This window comes from Peromyscus californicus, unplaced genomic scaffold (genome assembly GCF_007827085.1).
Source record: "Peromyscus californicus insignis strain IS unplaced genomic scaffold, ASM782708v3 Scaffold_9__1_contigs__length_137607984, whole genome shotgun sequence".
Lineage (NCBI taxonomy): Eukaryota > Metazoa > Chordata > Mammalia > Rodentia > Cricetidae > Peromyscus > Peromyscus californicus.
In genome coordinates this window covers 59,621,734-59,637,705 of record NW_026294617.1, presented here as the reverse complement: position 1 = coordinate 59,637,705, position 15,972 = coordinate 59,621,734, and the positions used below count along the sequence as shown (strand labels likewise).

Genomic DNA, 15,972 nt, shown 5'->3' with positions numbered 1-15,972 from the left:
CGTTTAGTTGTTTAACTATTATGTGGCGAGGGGACTTTTTTTGGGGGTCTAGTCTGTTTGGTGTTCTATAAGCTTCTTGTATCTTCATAGGCATTTCCTTCTTTAAGTTGGGAAAGTTTTCTTCTATGATCTTGTTGAATATATTTTCTGTGCCCTTGAGTTGGTATTCTTCTCCTTCTTCGACCCCTATTATTCTTAGGTTTGGTCTTTTCATGGTGTCCCAAATTTCTTGGACATTTTGGTTCATGACTTTGTTGGCTTTAGTGTTTTCTTTGACTGATGAATGTATTTCTTCTACTGTATCTTCAACGCTAGAGATCCTCTCTTCCATCTCTTGCATTCTGTTGATTATACTTGCATCTGAAGTTCCCAATCGTTTTCTCAGATTTTCTATTTCCAGCATTCCCTCTGTTTGTGTCTTCTTCATTTTTTCTATTTCCCTTTTCAGGTCTTGGACTGTTTCCTTCATTTGTTTCATTGATTTTTCTTGATTTTCTCTCAGTATTTTATTGTTTTCTTCCAGGACTTTATTGATTTCTTCTAATTTGTTTGCCCTTTCCTCTAGTTGTTTACAGCGTTCTTCACATTTTTTTGTCTTTTCCTCTACACAAGCCTCTAGCTTCTTCATGATGTCATTCATAAGGCTGTTTTCTTCTGCTTCTTCCAATTTCTGATGTTCAGGTCTAGGTGTTGGAGGAGGGCTAGGGCCTGGTGATGCTGTATTGCTATTCATTTTGTTGTATATGTTTCTGCCTTGACGTCTGCCCATCTCCTTGTGCTTCGTTACTGGCCTTATCCGCACACTTGGTTCAGCCAGACCAGTGTTCCAAAAGGGAAGTCCGGAGCAAGATGGGAGCTGGGGGCCGGCCTCTAAGTCTCAGGAAGAGGCTTGGGGCTCAGGCGGATGGGAGTGGGGGCAGGGCGTGGAGACTGCAGGGTCTGCCAGGGGTCTTGGAGAAGGGGATCCTTCCCGGTGGGGCAGCAGGGAACCTGCCCGGTGGCCAGGACCTGGGGCCAAGTTGGGCAGGTCTTCCCTGGAGTGGCTGGTGCCCAGGGATGGGGTCCAGGGCAAGGAAGGGCACTCACCAGTTTTCCAAAAGGGAAGTCCGGAGCAAGATGGGAGCTGGGGGCCAGCCTCTAAGTCTCAGGAAGAGGCTTGGGGCTCAGGGGGATGGGAGTGGGGGCAGGGCGTGGAGACTGCAGGGTCTGCCAGGGGTCTTGGAGAAGGGGATCCTTCCCGGTGGGGCTAGCAGGGAACCTGCCCGGTGGCCAGAACCTGGGGCCAAGTTGGGCAGGTCTTCCCTGGAGTGGCTGGTGCCCAGGGATGGGGTCTGGGGCAAGGAAGGGTACTCACCAGTTTTCCAAAAGGGAAGTCCGGAGCAGGATGGGAGCTGGGGGCCGGCCTCTAAGTCTCAGGAAGAGGCTTGGGGCTCAGGCGGATGGGCGTGGGGGCAGGGCGTGAAGACTGCAGGGCCTGCCAGGGGTCTTGGAGAAGGGGATCCTTCCCGGTGGGGCTAGCAGGGAACCTGCCGGGTGGCCAGAACCTGGGGCCAAGTTGGGCAGGTCTTCCCTGGAGTAGCTGGTGCCCAGGGATGGGGTCTGGGGCAAGGAAGGGTACTCACCAGTTTTCCAAAAGGGAAGTCCGGAGCAAGATGGGAGCTGGGGGCCGGCTTCTAAGTCTCAGGAAGAGGCTTGGGGCTCAGGCGGATGGGAGTGGGGGCAGGGCGTGGAGACTGCAGGGCCTGCCAGGGGTCTTGGAGAAGGGGATCCTTCCCGGTGCGGCTAGCAGGGAACCTGCCCGGTGGCCAGAACCTGGGGCCAAGTTGGGCAGGTCTTCCCTGGAGTGGCTGGTGCCCAGGGATGGGGTCCAGGGCAAGGAAGGGCACTCACCAGTTTTCCAAAAGGGAAGTCCGGAGCAAGATGGGAGCTGGGGGCCAGCCTCTAAGTCTCAGGAAGAGGCTTGGGGCTCAGGGGGATGGGAGTGGGGGCAGGGCGTGGAGACTGCAGGGTCTGCCAGGGGTCTTGGAGAAGGGGATCCTTCCCGGTGGGGCTAGCAGGGAACCTGCCCGGTGGCCAGAACCTGGGGCCAAGTTGGGCAGGTCTTCCCTGGAGTGGCTGGTGCCCAGGGATGGGGTCTGGGGCAAGGAAGGGTACTCACCAGTTTTCCAAAAGGGAAGTCCGGAGCAGGATGGGAGCTGGGGGCCGGCCTCAGTTTTCCAAAAGGGAAGTCCGGAGCAAGATGGGAGCTGGGGGCCGGCTTCTAAGTCTCAGGAAGAGGCTTGGGGCTCAGGCGGATGGGAGTGGGGGCAGGGCGTGGAGACTGCAGGGCCTGCCAGGGGTCTTGGAGAAGGGGATCCTTCCCGGTGGGGCTAGCAGGGAACCTGCCGGGTGGCCAGAACCTGGGGCCAAGTTGGGCAGGTCTTCCCTGGAGTGGCTGGTGCCCAGGGATCTCAGCCTGCTTTCTTAACTCCAAATAAGTTTTTTGACAAGTCAAAATGTCTCTCACAAAATGAAAGTTCTTGTATTTCGATGTTCTGTTTTGTTTTCCATTTGTTTTTGAGATACAGTCTGACTAGTCCAGGCTACTTCAAACTTGAAGTGACTCCAATTCAACGCTTAAATGCTGGGATTTGAAGTACAGGCCATCATTCCCTCTATAAAACATCAGTGGAGAGCAGTCAATCTGAGTAGCAGCACACAAGGTGCTCACTCTGTTTTCCAGTGGGACTCCAATAGCTTGGGCTCAAGTCATCATGGTGCCATAGGCTACTGAATACCTTGGAATCCCCTACCTTGATTCTTAACTATGTTGCTTAATTTTTACCAAAAAAAAATCAAATTCATTTTCATTTGATCCATATATAATTTCAGTATATTTTTCAGACTACCACATTAAATGTGACTTACCTAAGTCTGTGTTCAAATAGACATTAGGATCTCATAAGGCAATGTGCAAATAAATTTCTATCTAGATATTTTATTCATTACATGTAATGTAATGCATATTTAAAGGTACAGTAGAATAAACACATTATTATTCAAGTCCAGAGATATAAATATTTTAAGAATAAGTCTAGGATATTTTACACTTTGATTAGTTCCTTAAGTACTTAACAAACTTATTAAATATAAATAATAGGAAGGAGACTTTAAACATACTGTAAGGCTCATGTCAACCATAGAAAGTTAACCAAAAATTAAATCTCTTCCTAAGATGTATGGTATCTATTAACTAATTTTTTTGCCAACCCTATAGTACAGTACTTATGAACACCAAGATAAAGCATAGTGATCATGAATTATGACATCAAATACATGCATACATGATCCAGGCAGACATCTCAGTCTTAAAATTGTCTCTTTCTTCATTTGTCTCTTTTTTTTTCACACTCCTTCCAACAAATAAACATTGTTTGTTCTGTTTTCCAGTTTAAGCAGAATATTTGCTCATCCAAACAAAGGACAATATAAAGCAGACAGAGATTGGAGTGAACTGTTCCAAAGGAGAGGGGGAAGCTGCTGTATGTAGCCTTTGAAAATTCACGTATAAAAAAAAGAAAAAAAATGCAACTTTAATTTGTAACATTTTATTACAGAGTCTCAGATACATGTACATTTTTGTATCTGCTAAAAGAAAACATGGCACAGGAGAACAAGCTCTTGTATGTGAGCCAAGATAAATTCTTCTATTTTAAATCTGTTATAACAGAGCAAATAAACCACATAATGGGATAATGCAAACCAAATCACAGTAGAATTTGAGCACATCTGAAATGCACAAAATATTCTCATCATTTCACCAAAGGAGAATGTTACTTATTAGAATTCAAAAGTTGGTTTGCAACTGTTATTCAAAACTAATGCAACATTAATTACTCACTGTTTACAATACAAAATACATTGTTAAAAGGTGACTAGAGGACTGGTGAGATGCTGGGCTGTTGAAAGCACTCATTGCTCTTCCAAAGGACCTTAGTTCAGTTCCCAGAACCCAAGTCAGGTAGCTCACAACTGCCCCAGAGATTCCCAAACCCTCTTCCGGTTTCCATGGGTACTGCATACACATGCATGTGTATATACATGTAACACACAAATAAAAAGTAAAAATAAGCCCTTAAAAGGAAAATTATAAAAGTAATTAGTGTTCTTGAGCCTTCTGTTTAGTATTAAGCATGTTGAAATAACCAGGCAAAAAATATAGTCCAACCCACCTGTGGGAGTCCAGGCTGCTCCAAAGCAATGTAGCCTTAGACACATGAAAGCAAGCTTTTAAGATGTTCACAGTGCCTGAAATTAATATCAAAGTGTGGATGAAATGGTACATTTTCTAAAAATAAAAAAGTATTAAAATAAATGTAGGTCATCTTGACAAGGCATGAGACATCTTGGAAGAAATTCTTTTGATTCAAGTGGGGGGGTGCAAGTCAAGTGGGGGGGTGCAAGTGCTTGAAAGGATAATTAAATGATGATTAACAAAATAAAACTCATAGACAGAAGACAACATGGGGACTCACCAGGGCCAGAGTCATACTCAGGTCACAGTGGGGGACTGAAGAGAATGTGACAAAAGTCAGCACTCCAAGGGAAAGGGAACACACATGATGATAAATGCAGTGCTTGGACATGAGCCTTAAAAAGCAGAAATGAGAGGGTCAGAGGAGGCCTCTCCCCTGTGTCTGTCTTTTATTATAGTTAAAATACTATTAGCTTAAGTTGGTGTGTTTGTATCCATTAGAATCTACACAAATGTTTTCCATCTATGATATAGCCTAGACTACTATGTTTTTTAAAGTTAACATTGTATTAAATTATTCTTCATCAGAATATAGAAACTGTGCATGTTAGGAACTGAAAAAAAACAACTGGAAAAAAAAGAGAAAACAATACGATAAAAATTTGTAACTTTTTTATTTTTAAGTTTCCAAAGAAATAAAAGGTCAGTAAACCAACTTTTATGAAGGGAAGGATACATGTCAGACAGGATATTACTATGTCAACCAGACTGGCCTCAAACTTGGAATCTTCCTTTCACAGCTTCCTGGGTGCTAGGAAGTCAGGTATTCATCACCATATCTGGCTAATCAGTCAGCTTTTAAATAAGGAGTAGGAGAGCTAAAAGTGAAAGAGAAATAATTTGTTCTAGATTTGAAGCCTTCTTCCATGTAAGTAGACTACATGATGACCTTGCAGATTTCCCAAGGACAGGAAGATTCAGAGCACGAACATTGTATGCCTCAGTCCTTCCAACTCAACTAAAAGGTTGGCAGAGGAATTTGGAGGAGAATTATTTGAGATTCAATTTTTCCCAATATATTGTCACATGTTCTCTAGTCATGTACTCTTCTTGAAAAGATTCAGTCACATGGGTTGGGTTCCACTGAGACTTCTCATATTGAATTGATCTACATAATAAATTTAATATCCGAACTTATCGTCAATACCTAGTTAACAACAGTTGAATCAGATGACACATAATTATACCAAAGATGTCTTCTATGATTAAAATAAAACTACAGAAATCATAGCATATCCTTTATAAAATGACAGTTTGCTAAACAGTCATTAAAAGTGGGCTGGGGTTATGGGCTTAGTCATGCAGTACCTATCTAGCATGAATGAAACCCTGAGTCTGATCTCCAGCACTGCTGGAGATCTCCAGCACTGGTGGCACACATCTGTAATCCCAACACTTGGGAAATGGAGCATCTGAAGATCAAGGTCATCCTTAGATGCATGAGGAGTTCAAAGCCAACATGGACTACATGAGACCTTCTAATTATTTTTTTAAAAAAGCCAACCAACCAACCAATAAGAACATTAATAGACTCCACAAAATAAATTTTCAAATAGTAACATCATGCCTTATAACTGTTTAGTTTTCAAACCACCAGACATAAATTGAATCAAAATTAAGAGAGCAAAGTGAACTAATATATCCATTATTACATATGGATATTTCTATGCTGACAGTAAATTTCTTAGAAGGAATGAATATAAGATTTTGGTAGATCAAAAATAACTGGTTGTTTATAGACGCTAGAAAATACAACCAGCAGTTTGTAAATGAATCTACTACCATGACTACTTAGAAGGTGTTTCAAGACTGTGACTTTCACAGCCACATGCCTCAATTTCCTGGTAGAATTGCTTCTGGATAGGGTTGGGGAAACTATTGTAATGATCAACATCAGGGGAATGTCAATAAACTCTCTGCTAGGAGCTGGTCAGATCAGTTAAATGGCATGAGAATGATTTATTAGAAGAGTCAGTGCCTCTGGTTTATATTGCTCTGTCAAATATCATGAAAATGCTTTAAACATTAGTGGGAATAATAATTGGAGCCATTGTATAATAACAATGCTGAGACACACATGTCAGAACGTTAGGCAAAAAAACACCATCAGACATTTTGCAAGCAATATGCTATCCCGAAACTTCTTGAATCTGCATACCTTTAAATGATGCAAACTTTCTAAACTCTGTTTAGGATATAGATCAGATCAGTTTTGTATATTCAACTATGCTGCTTCACTCCTAGAAACACTTAAGGTTGATCTACTTTATTTAAGAAAAACCAAAGGTCACACATGTATAGCCCTCAAGGCAGAAGAAAGTCCTGTGTCATTCTTTCATCGGTAATACTTTGACGCCATGGGCATTGATATAGGTGACAAGGATTCTAGCTCTCTGCTCTACCACATCAATGAGCTTCTCGATGCCTTGCCTGCCTCCTTGACTTTCCCAGTAAACCTTATCAAGGAACAGAGACTGAAGGAGCTTCTGCCGTAAGTGCTGGCTCTTCAAAACAGAAACTGCAGAGTCGGGAAACCTGAAACGATAACACAATGTTTCACTTAGCAATTGCTCAGAACTATTATTATTCCTTCTCCCAAGTGCCCTGCCTTCATTAATCTGGCATAAATCACACTATCAAACAGGACCTTGAGAACCAAATGTTTTTGTCACTGACAAGCAGACTCTTCTCCTAAAAAATAAAATACAAGAAAAATGTATAATTTTGTACTTAAAGGTTGCTACAGACTGGCAAAGAGAGGCACAGAATTGAGATCACATCAGGTCTGAAGAAGTATTTCCCTTCATCTTAAGCTCTATGTGCCCTACAGAAAGTCTTTTATCTGTTTCCATTGGTAACAAGGTGGTTTGGTGAAAGGAAATTTGAGAGTGGAGTATTCTCCCTGAGCAAAACTTGGAGTTTAAAGTGCAATGATCTCAGCCGGGCAGTGGTGGCGCACGCCTTTAATCCCAGCACTCAGGAGGCAGAGCCAGGCGGATCTCTGTGAGTTCGAGGCCAGCCTGGGCTACCAAGTGAGTTCCAGGAAAGGCACAAAGCTACACAGGGAAACCCTGTCTCGAAAAACCAAAAAAAAAAAAGGGCAATGATCTCAAACTTGTAATAGAACAAAAGAAAAATTATTATTTTTAAAGAAAACTCAATTAGAGAATTCCCTCTGATTCAGATTATACTTTTAGAACTTGAGTGATTGCCAATGCTCTTCTTTTATTGTTTTATTTTTTATTTTAGATTATAATATAATCATTTCCCCTTCCCTTTCTTCCCTCCAAATTCCTATATGTCCCTCCATGATCTCTTTCAAATTCATAGCTTCTTTTTCATTGTTATTACATAATATGTATATGTACATACATATATAGAGATATGTATATATATCTATATATAGATAGATATGTATATATATATATATATATTTGGTTTTCGAGACAGGGCTTCCCTGTATAGTTTTGATGCCTGTCCTGGATCTTGCTCTGTAGACCAGGCTGGCCTTGAACTCACAGAAATCCTTAGAGTACTGTGATTGGGAGATGGTGGTCCTTCAAGGAGGTGAGGCATAGTGGAGGGTGGGGTCAATGGGACAGGCCTTGCAAAGGATACTAGAACTCTACCCTTTACTTTTCTCTCTTTCAATTCCTGGCCATGTACTGAAAAGGACCTCACCAACATTGATTATAAAAGTTCTGTTTAGGCCGGGCGGTGGTGGCGCACGCCTTTAATCCCAGCACTCGGGAGGCAGAGCCAGGCGGATCTCTGTGAGTTCGAGGCCAGCCTGGGCTACCAAGTGAGTTCCAGGAAAGGCGCAAAGCTACACAGAGAAACCCTGTCTCGAAAAACCAAAAAAAAAAAAAGTTCTGTTTATAAAAATAAAACAAAAAAATTTAAAAACCCATTACTCTACTATTGGTTTTATTTTACATTACACTGGTTAATGAGATGGAAATGATTAATGGAAATGTGGTGGCATTTAGTACCACTAAAGGATCAAACAAACAGTCCAGGTGACTATGGTCTGAAATCTCTAAAGCTGTGAACCACGATATATCTCCCCATTTTGTAAGGTGATCACCTCAAATGTTAGTTACAGTCATGGGAAGCTGGCAACTGTTTTCAAATAAATTCAGTGAAAGTAAACTTTTGGAGCAAGGACATTCCATGACATCTCACTGGACATCCTGAGGTCACTTAAGAAGGATCTGGCTGAATCACCTTGATAGAGTTCACTGAACTTGCTTCTTTCCATGTAGAAGGACTAGAGCCAAGTTCCAACACACACAGAGTCTAGCAGTGTGGACAGAAATCTTAGGAAATGTCTGGTTGAAATCATAGGTTATATTCTGCCACGCCCCCAGCTTGGCCTCGTCTAGCTCTCATTAAAATGCTGCTAAATGCACCCTATAATCACTGGGGTTCAAGAGTAACTTTCAAATGAATTCAGTTGTACCTCAAACACTGCATGGCAAGAACATACACTTATTTAAAGACAAACTTGGAGACAAGACATGGGATGCATGGACACTAGGAACCCAAGGTCAGGAATTCTGAGGGTGCTAGAAGACCAAAGGTCACAGCGTTGAACATACTTATTAAATCTCAGAAGTGTGGAGTTAAATAAGGCTTATTGTATATTCCAGGCTACCCAAAGACATGTATCATGCAGTCCTGTGGGCTATGAATTAACCAAGCAGCGTTTTTGTATGAAGTATTAATATCTGTAATTGTAACTTCTATAGCCCTTCAACTAATTTAGCTGAGGCAGAATGCATGAAAGGCAAGTATTAAAATCACCAGGCTCTTCAGCCCCGTTCATAAAAGAAAACAACCCATTACTCTATTATTGGTTTTTACATTGTATTGGTAATGGAAATATTCTATGTGTGACTCTGAACTTAGCAAAGACTTCACTTTTGCTTCTTAATGTGTGAAATACATATTCAAAGAAGGGTTAGCCTTAAACCCATTACTCCTCATAATGAAGTTAAGGTTTAATCTTCTTTGAAAGAATAAATAAAAGTATTCATACCTATGTGAATGTTTAAGATAGATAGATGTATGCCTCTGGCACTCTCAATTCTGCAAAGAAATTTAAGTCCTTGTAGTATCAATTCAGCAAGTGATGTCTTGGGAATGTCAATTTTCCTATGCATAAATTCTCCTTGGCTTAGGCATTTAAAAGAGAGAACCTGCCATGTATTCTGCCTTCAATTCACAGAGACATGAAGAGCATCAACAGGGGAAGGAGGGATGTGGCAAACAACCTCTCGGGACTCTCAAAACCCACAGGAAAAGTGTGCTTTTTAGTATTGAGAGTGTATATAAAATCCACATTATCTAAGAACCAAGTCAATTAAGAGGTGCTGCAGAGGATCATCAGCAAGTTCTACACTTTTTGTTGTCTTCTTCTGGGTTTGCCTTTGTTTGAGCTCTGGGTATGGAACACCCTGAGCCACACACCTGGCAGCCTAGTAAGAGTAATAGCATCGGAACACAAATACAAGTATCTGCAAGAAAAAGCTGTTGGTGCGGGCTTGGAAAAGCTGAGCTCTACCATTAACTTCAGACTTACTGGGATGTTTCCCAGACATTGCTCAACTCTTAGGAAGCTACCACTATCTTATGGACTATTAAGCTTCCAATCTAACCTAATTAGGGCATCTTATTCCTGACTAAAATGGATATCAAATGAGGGTGGCTCCACTTACTGTGGAAATTTATTCACAGCTTATAAAACTGAGGTAGAACTGATAAATCTTTGTAGCCCAGCTCCTGCTACTCAAGAGTCTGAACCTCCTCTATGCACAAATGCATGAGATCGGTGTGCCATGAGACCAAATGTATTTTCACTTCCACAGTACAGAACTATCTTCCTTAACTTCACAGCAGCCTCCTCTTGACTCTGTATCCTTTCTAAGTCCTACCAAATGTCTCCTAAACGGTTTCGGTCACCTCTGAGTTTTGGGTCCATATTGAGTACAGCAGTACTTCATTGACTAGCCTCCTGCAGCTCCTCCTTTGTTCAAGACCCAGCCCCACAGTCTATGTCTACTATAAAGATCTGTGAGTACTCCAAAGTCCTCCTCCCCAGCTTGAAGGGTCTGCTGTCCTCTGGTGCCCTGCTCTCCAGAGAGCTCTTCTTCCACTGTATTCATAGCAGTCATTTGGGTTTATCATGAATCTGACTTCCCGCCATGCTTATTAGTTATATTGACATGCCAAACAGTTTATTATGGATGTGGACATCTCTATTGTTCCTCCCGTGTCCAATCCTGGGCACTAATAACAGAGCCTCTGTCGCCTGATTATGCCTACTCCTGGCAGCCCTGAATATGTCCAACCTTACCTACATGGGTTTTCACAATGAAGGGTGATCAAGGAAGTGAAGGCAGAAAATGGTAGGAGCTGTGTAGGCATTGTAGACTGTTGATAGGTGCACTGGCTGCTCTTGGAGGGTTATTTTACTTCCTTAGGTCTCAATTTCCACACCCATAATTTCTTTGGAAATCTATCTAACATAAGGTGTGAGTTTTCATGGAATGTTACTAGTTGTTTAACATATATGTGATCATCCAAAATGTCACTTCATTAGAAAATTTACTCTTTATTCTGGGTGTAACAGCTCCTTCCTATAATCCTTGCCCTCTGAAAGCTGAAGCAGGAGGATGACTGCAAGCTTAAGGTCAGTTTGGAAGACAAAAGTGTGTAGCCTGAGCTACACAGAGAATTCCAGAACAGTCCAGGCTAAAGAATGAGATGGGACTTCCACAACAAACAAAATCTTACTCTCTGATGCCTTCTAGCAATTTGAAGTTTAGGTTGTCTTCACTTCTATCGAAGAAGCCCTTGTTGTTTACGAAGACCAAATGCCTTGGGTCCTTCTTTCGCTGGACGATGTGTGCTAAAGTCACAGAATTTTGGTCATCACAGTTTGGCCTCAGTCCATTCTGTGTACAGGTATCTTCCTTTCGAGGTCTGAATCCACAGCAATTGGTATCTAAGCGATTGTAAATCTGAAAATGGAAATGAAAACAAAATCTAAAATGCTGAGTAAAACCTTGGGAAAGCCAGAACATTTCCAAAGAATGGGAGCTTTCTGAATAGCTGGGCTGCCAGAATCCCAGCAGGCCAGGCTGACTTAATTAAAAACAACTGTTAGAATAAGTCCACAGTTCAAAGCCCTCTGACTCAGACGTAGTCCTAAGCATTTCCAGCTTCTGCTAACAGCTCCAATGTCAGACCATCCAACTCAGGCGTCTCCACCCTTGGTATCCACAGTTCCCACGGAATCACATTCAAGCATGTGGCCAGCAGAATCTCTAACTCTTCAGGAGAGGAGAGACAGCGTCATACTTCTACAGACCCAGGGGGCTAGCTCTTGTTTTCTCCCTGGAGCTGGGCTCTGCAGATTCTGATTACTTTGTTGGCTATAAAATCTATTGTACTGGACTTCAGTATTGCAGTAGCTAACTGGAAATAAGATAGAGAAATCTGTAGGAGGTATGAGATCCAATAATGAAGCATCAGCTAGATTCTGAATATGTGACAAACACTTTGGAAGCTTGTTATAATGCCAATGACTAGAATAGAAAGTGGAAAGATTGATTCAAACATTGTTCAATGTCACTTCTTTTGACCAGAACAGACAAGGTTGTTACATAGAAGAACCCTGTCTCAAACAACAACAAAATGAAATGATCAATAAATATGTCCTTAAGAGTTAAATTCCAACTGTGTAGTCTAGTACTGAAAAACATTTCATTTCCCCTACAAATGTTAACACAATTGAACATGAACATATGGTGGTAATAATGAAGAATGGTCTCCAGCCAGCGTAACCCTGGCTAACAGTTTTGCAGAATGTAGTCCCTAGTCGGTTGACCTCATTGCCTTTGGACTTGTGGGAAGGCAGAGGAAGCTGAGAACCAAAGATAGGAAGAAGAGTTATGAGGGTCCAAATCCTTTCTATGGCCTAACCTGATTACTTAAGAACTCCTACTAAACAGCACCTCTTAAAGATTCCAGTTCCTCCCAGCAGTGTTGCAAGCTGGGGACCAAGCCTTCAGTACATGGGAATGTGGGGGAGAATTATGATCCAGACTGTAACAAAGGCCATGAATATTCAATGTATTCGTGTTTGATCATAAGCTCTCATAAATTCAGACCCTGTCAGCATCTCTGTAAGTAATATATTTTATAGCTTTTATTTTTAAACCCCATGAAAGCATGAGCAATTAGAAGTGGGAAAAAATGACATAGGACATCTTTTTATCGCCTTCCCCAAGTTCGACTGTTTCCTACAGTGTGTTTCAAAGTGTCCTATATAATTTATTTTTGAGTCATGAGACGTTCTGATGATTTCACCAGTTCCCTGACAGCCTGTTGTACCAGGCAATTCTGACCAACATCACAAATGGTATGTGTGTACGTCCAGTTCATCTTCTAGGGATGTTGCCACTGATGCTATTCAGATTCATATTTGTACTTGGTGAGTACATTACCATGTGCTGAGTGTATATGTATGTATACCTAGAGGTGTAACAGTCAGACTTCGAGGCCCCCAATAATTTGCTTTTCTCTGTTTTCCTTGTTCTCTGACTAAAGTATGTCTTTCTATTTTTGTACTTGTTTAGCAATGGCCTATTAAATCATGCCCTCTTACTCTTCTCAGAGCTTTGTCATATTTTCCTTCTGAGTCCCCATTCACTATACCAAGTAGCATTTGGCCACCATAACCCAGCTCCTTAAAGTCAGCACCATTTGCCTGGCAGCTGGTTTAGGTATATGCTAAACACAGTTCTGCATATTTTTAAGATGGCTCACCAATTTTTAAGCCTAATAAAGCACATCTCACACAACTATGAACCCCGGATGCATTTTTAATGTTCTTGTTTAGTACACACATTAAAAGAAACACTTAAGTATTGCATAGAAAACCACTCACAGTGCCCATCTGCATCTCTCTGTTCTTAAGTGGGTACCCTACAAAGAAGCCCGTTGAAGGGTAAATGTTTTCAGGTAAGCAATAATGATGTTAGTCACTATTAGTGTTTGAGTTCTTATCAGTTCATTAATTTTCTTATTTTATGTGGATGCATGTGGTGGGTGTGTATTTGTATGACAACCTCCACACGTGGAGGGCAGAGGACAACCTTCAGATACAGTCTCTATCCTTGCACCACGCAGGTACCAGAGAGAAAACTCAGGTCATCAAGTTTGGCAGAAGGCACCCTTACCAGGCCAGCCATGTTGCTGGCGCTGACTGAATTCATGCTTTCTTAATCTTTAAAACAAGGAAAATCATTTTTGCAAAACTAATCTACTGCTGAAGAGGACTGCCAATCATCATTTTCCATAAAAGTATTCTTTCCTTCTTTAGAAAAATGCATCTTTTCAATGTTTACCTAACTAAAATTACACTCAGAAAAATCCAGGTGTTCCAGCCAATTTTTTGAAGAGATGGGATAGATATTTTTAGATATATTTTCTTCAAAAGCTTTTCCCCCTTAATTCCATTTTCGTTTGGTAGCAATAGTTTCGTCTGTAGGAAAAAATATATCTTCTGAGTAATTTATAACTTCTGCTATAGCACCGAACCAAGGGAGCCTCTGTCTAGCTGCATGCCTCCCCAAGAGCCATTAAACATCTGTAGAACACCAACTCCTTTCTACACAAAGGGACAACACCCATCCAGCTCTGTGTTCAAAATTAGGTCCATCAAGGACTTGGGTTAGTTTATTCCTCTCTTCATTGTCTTCAAAGTAACACGATTAAACAACTAATCACACACAATGTCTCAGCAAAGCAATAGAAACTAAGTGAGGAGACTGAGCACTGAAGAAGAGGTAGCCAACTCCTCTGGGGTCCCTCTTCTCACAAAGGACAGAACTCAGGATTCCAACGCAGAAGTCCAAGACGTCACCACGCTCTCATCCAAACTGATTGGATCTTCCAGGTATTGGCTCCCAGAAAAGGAAGAAAAAAAACAAAAGCATTTGTTTACATTTGCATAAAATGTTAAATGGTTCACTATTCAATCAATAATATTGATTACTATAAGAGTTTCAGAAGAAGTACAAAGAACTTCAGCCCAGAACTGCAAAGGAAAAATGCATGAAGGAGAGTTCATAAGACTTGAGTTTAAAGAGTCAGGCAGCATTAGCTGGAGAAGTATTTCATTTCACTCGTGGACAAACGTGCTCGACGAAAGTGCTATGGATATTTCTAAAAGTGCTCACCGGCACTGTTTGCATTGGTGTCGTGGACTGATGTGAGGTGGCCTGGGTCCTTGACATACACCGTACAGTGCAGTTAGATTGCACCGCTGGAAATGATGGGAAGATGAAAGCCAGCAGAGCCAATGGAAGTTAGAGTGCTGGGCCCACATGGAAAATCTGAAAATAGATATATCTGAATACTTCCCCATTTTCTCACATTGAACTGGAAGAACAGGAGAAGGGCAGTGAGCAGGACATCGGGGGCAATCATTAAAAGAATGAGAACCGAAACAGAGCATGCTGGGAAGCTGAAGGGAGATTATAATGAGGATGTTCTCACCAACATAGACAGTGAACTCCCACCCAAATGCTAAGGCCTAAACCAGCTAAATCAGATAGACCTGTATATTGGCATCCAACTATTTTTCCTTCTTCGTTCTAAACTGGTCCGCATGAGCATATGTGTACAGGTGTGCATGTATGTATTTTTTGTTTAATAAGTCAGTATCTAAATATTCTTTGTGGAGGGGGTATACACAACTTGTTAATTTGTGTGTGCACATATGTATGTGGTACACATGTTCTTACGTACAGGAGCATGTAAAAGCTGGAGATTGGCTTCAAGTGTCTTTCCCTGTCACGCTCCCTGTTAGTGTTTGACAAAGGTCTCTTACTAAACCTGGAGGTCATTGATTGCAGTAGGGTCTAGCTGACTGGCTGATGACCCTTCTGTCTCTGCCCTGTACCTTTTTCACTGGGGTGCACACGCACCATCATGCCTGGAGTTACAGATAGACACCCATTGCCATGCCTGGGGTTACAGGTGCACACCTACCACCATGCTAAGGGTAACAGGTACACACCCACCTCCATGTCTGGCTTTTATATGGTGCTAGGGATCCAAATCCAGTCCTCATGATGGATTGTACAGCAAACACTGGACCAACTAAGCTGTCTCCCCAGCTCCTATCTGAAAATCCTTACCGTCTTTATTTGAACTATTTGGTTTAGGTTTTGGCTTTTTGAGGCAGAGTCTCTATGTAACCCTGGATGTTCTGTAACTTGCTAAGTAGATAAGATCCACCCACCTCTGTCTTCCAAATGCTAGGATTAAAGGTGTTCGCCACCACACCTGGCTCAACCTTTTTGTTTTTGACATTTAGAAACTGCCATCTTTTGAAAGAAAACACCAAATTTAAGAGGGAAAAAAAGCGTACATATTCAAGAAAATATGTATGTAGATAGACAGCAGTTCGGCACAATAATTTACCCAAAGGCTAGCATGTGGTGGGCATTCAGTGAATGGCTCGTAATGGCTGAACTCCGCTCAGTGCTGTAACTCACTTTGGATGTGACTGTGTGCAGACCCCCACCAAAGCCCTGCCTTGTACAGCAGCAGTGGCATGTCAAGACAGGAGTTTACAAAAGTGCCACCGGGAGCAAGCCACC

General features: G+C 41.9%; 1 protein-coding gene across 2 annotated transcripts in view; it reads right to left on the bottom strand.

Moving 5' to 3' along the window:
• Window positions 1-4,891: 4,891 nt before the first annotated feature.
• The window catches only part of Gask1b (golgi associated kinase 1B), a 56,566-nt gene continuing 45,485 nt past the window's right edge, over window positions 4,892-15,972 (bottom strand). For both annotated transcript variants that reach the window (XM_052731397.1, XM_052731396.1), the window contains exons 4-5: window positions 11,093-11,319; window positions 4,892-6,829 (exon numbers count right to left, since the gene is read on the bottom strand). In XM_052731397.1, the coding sequence (XP_052587357.1) occupies window positions 6,622-6,829; window positions 11,093-11,319 (435 nt within the window). In that variant the 3' untranslated portion in view covers window positions 4,892-6,621. The remainder of the gene's footprint in view (window positions 6,830-11,092; window positions 11,320-15,972) is intronic.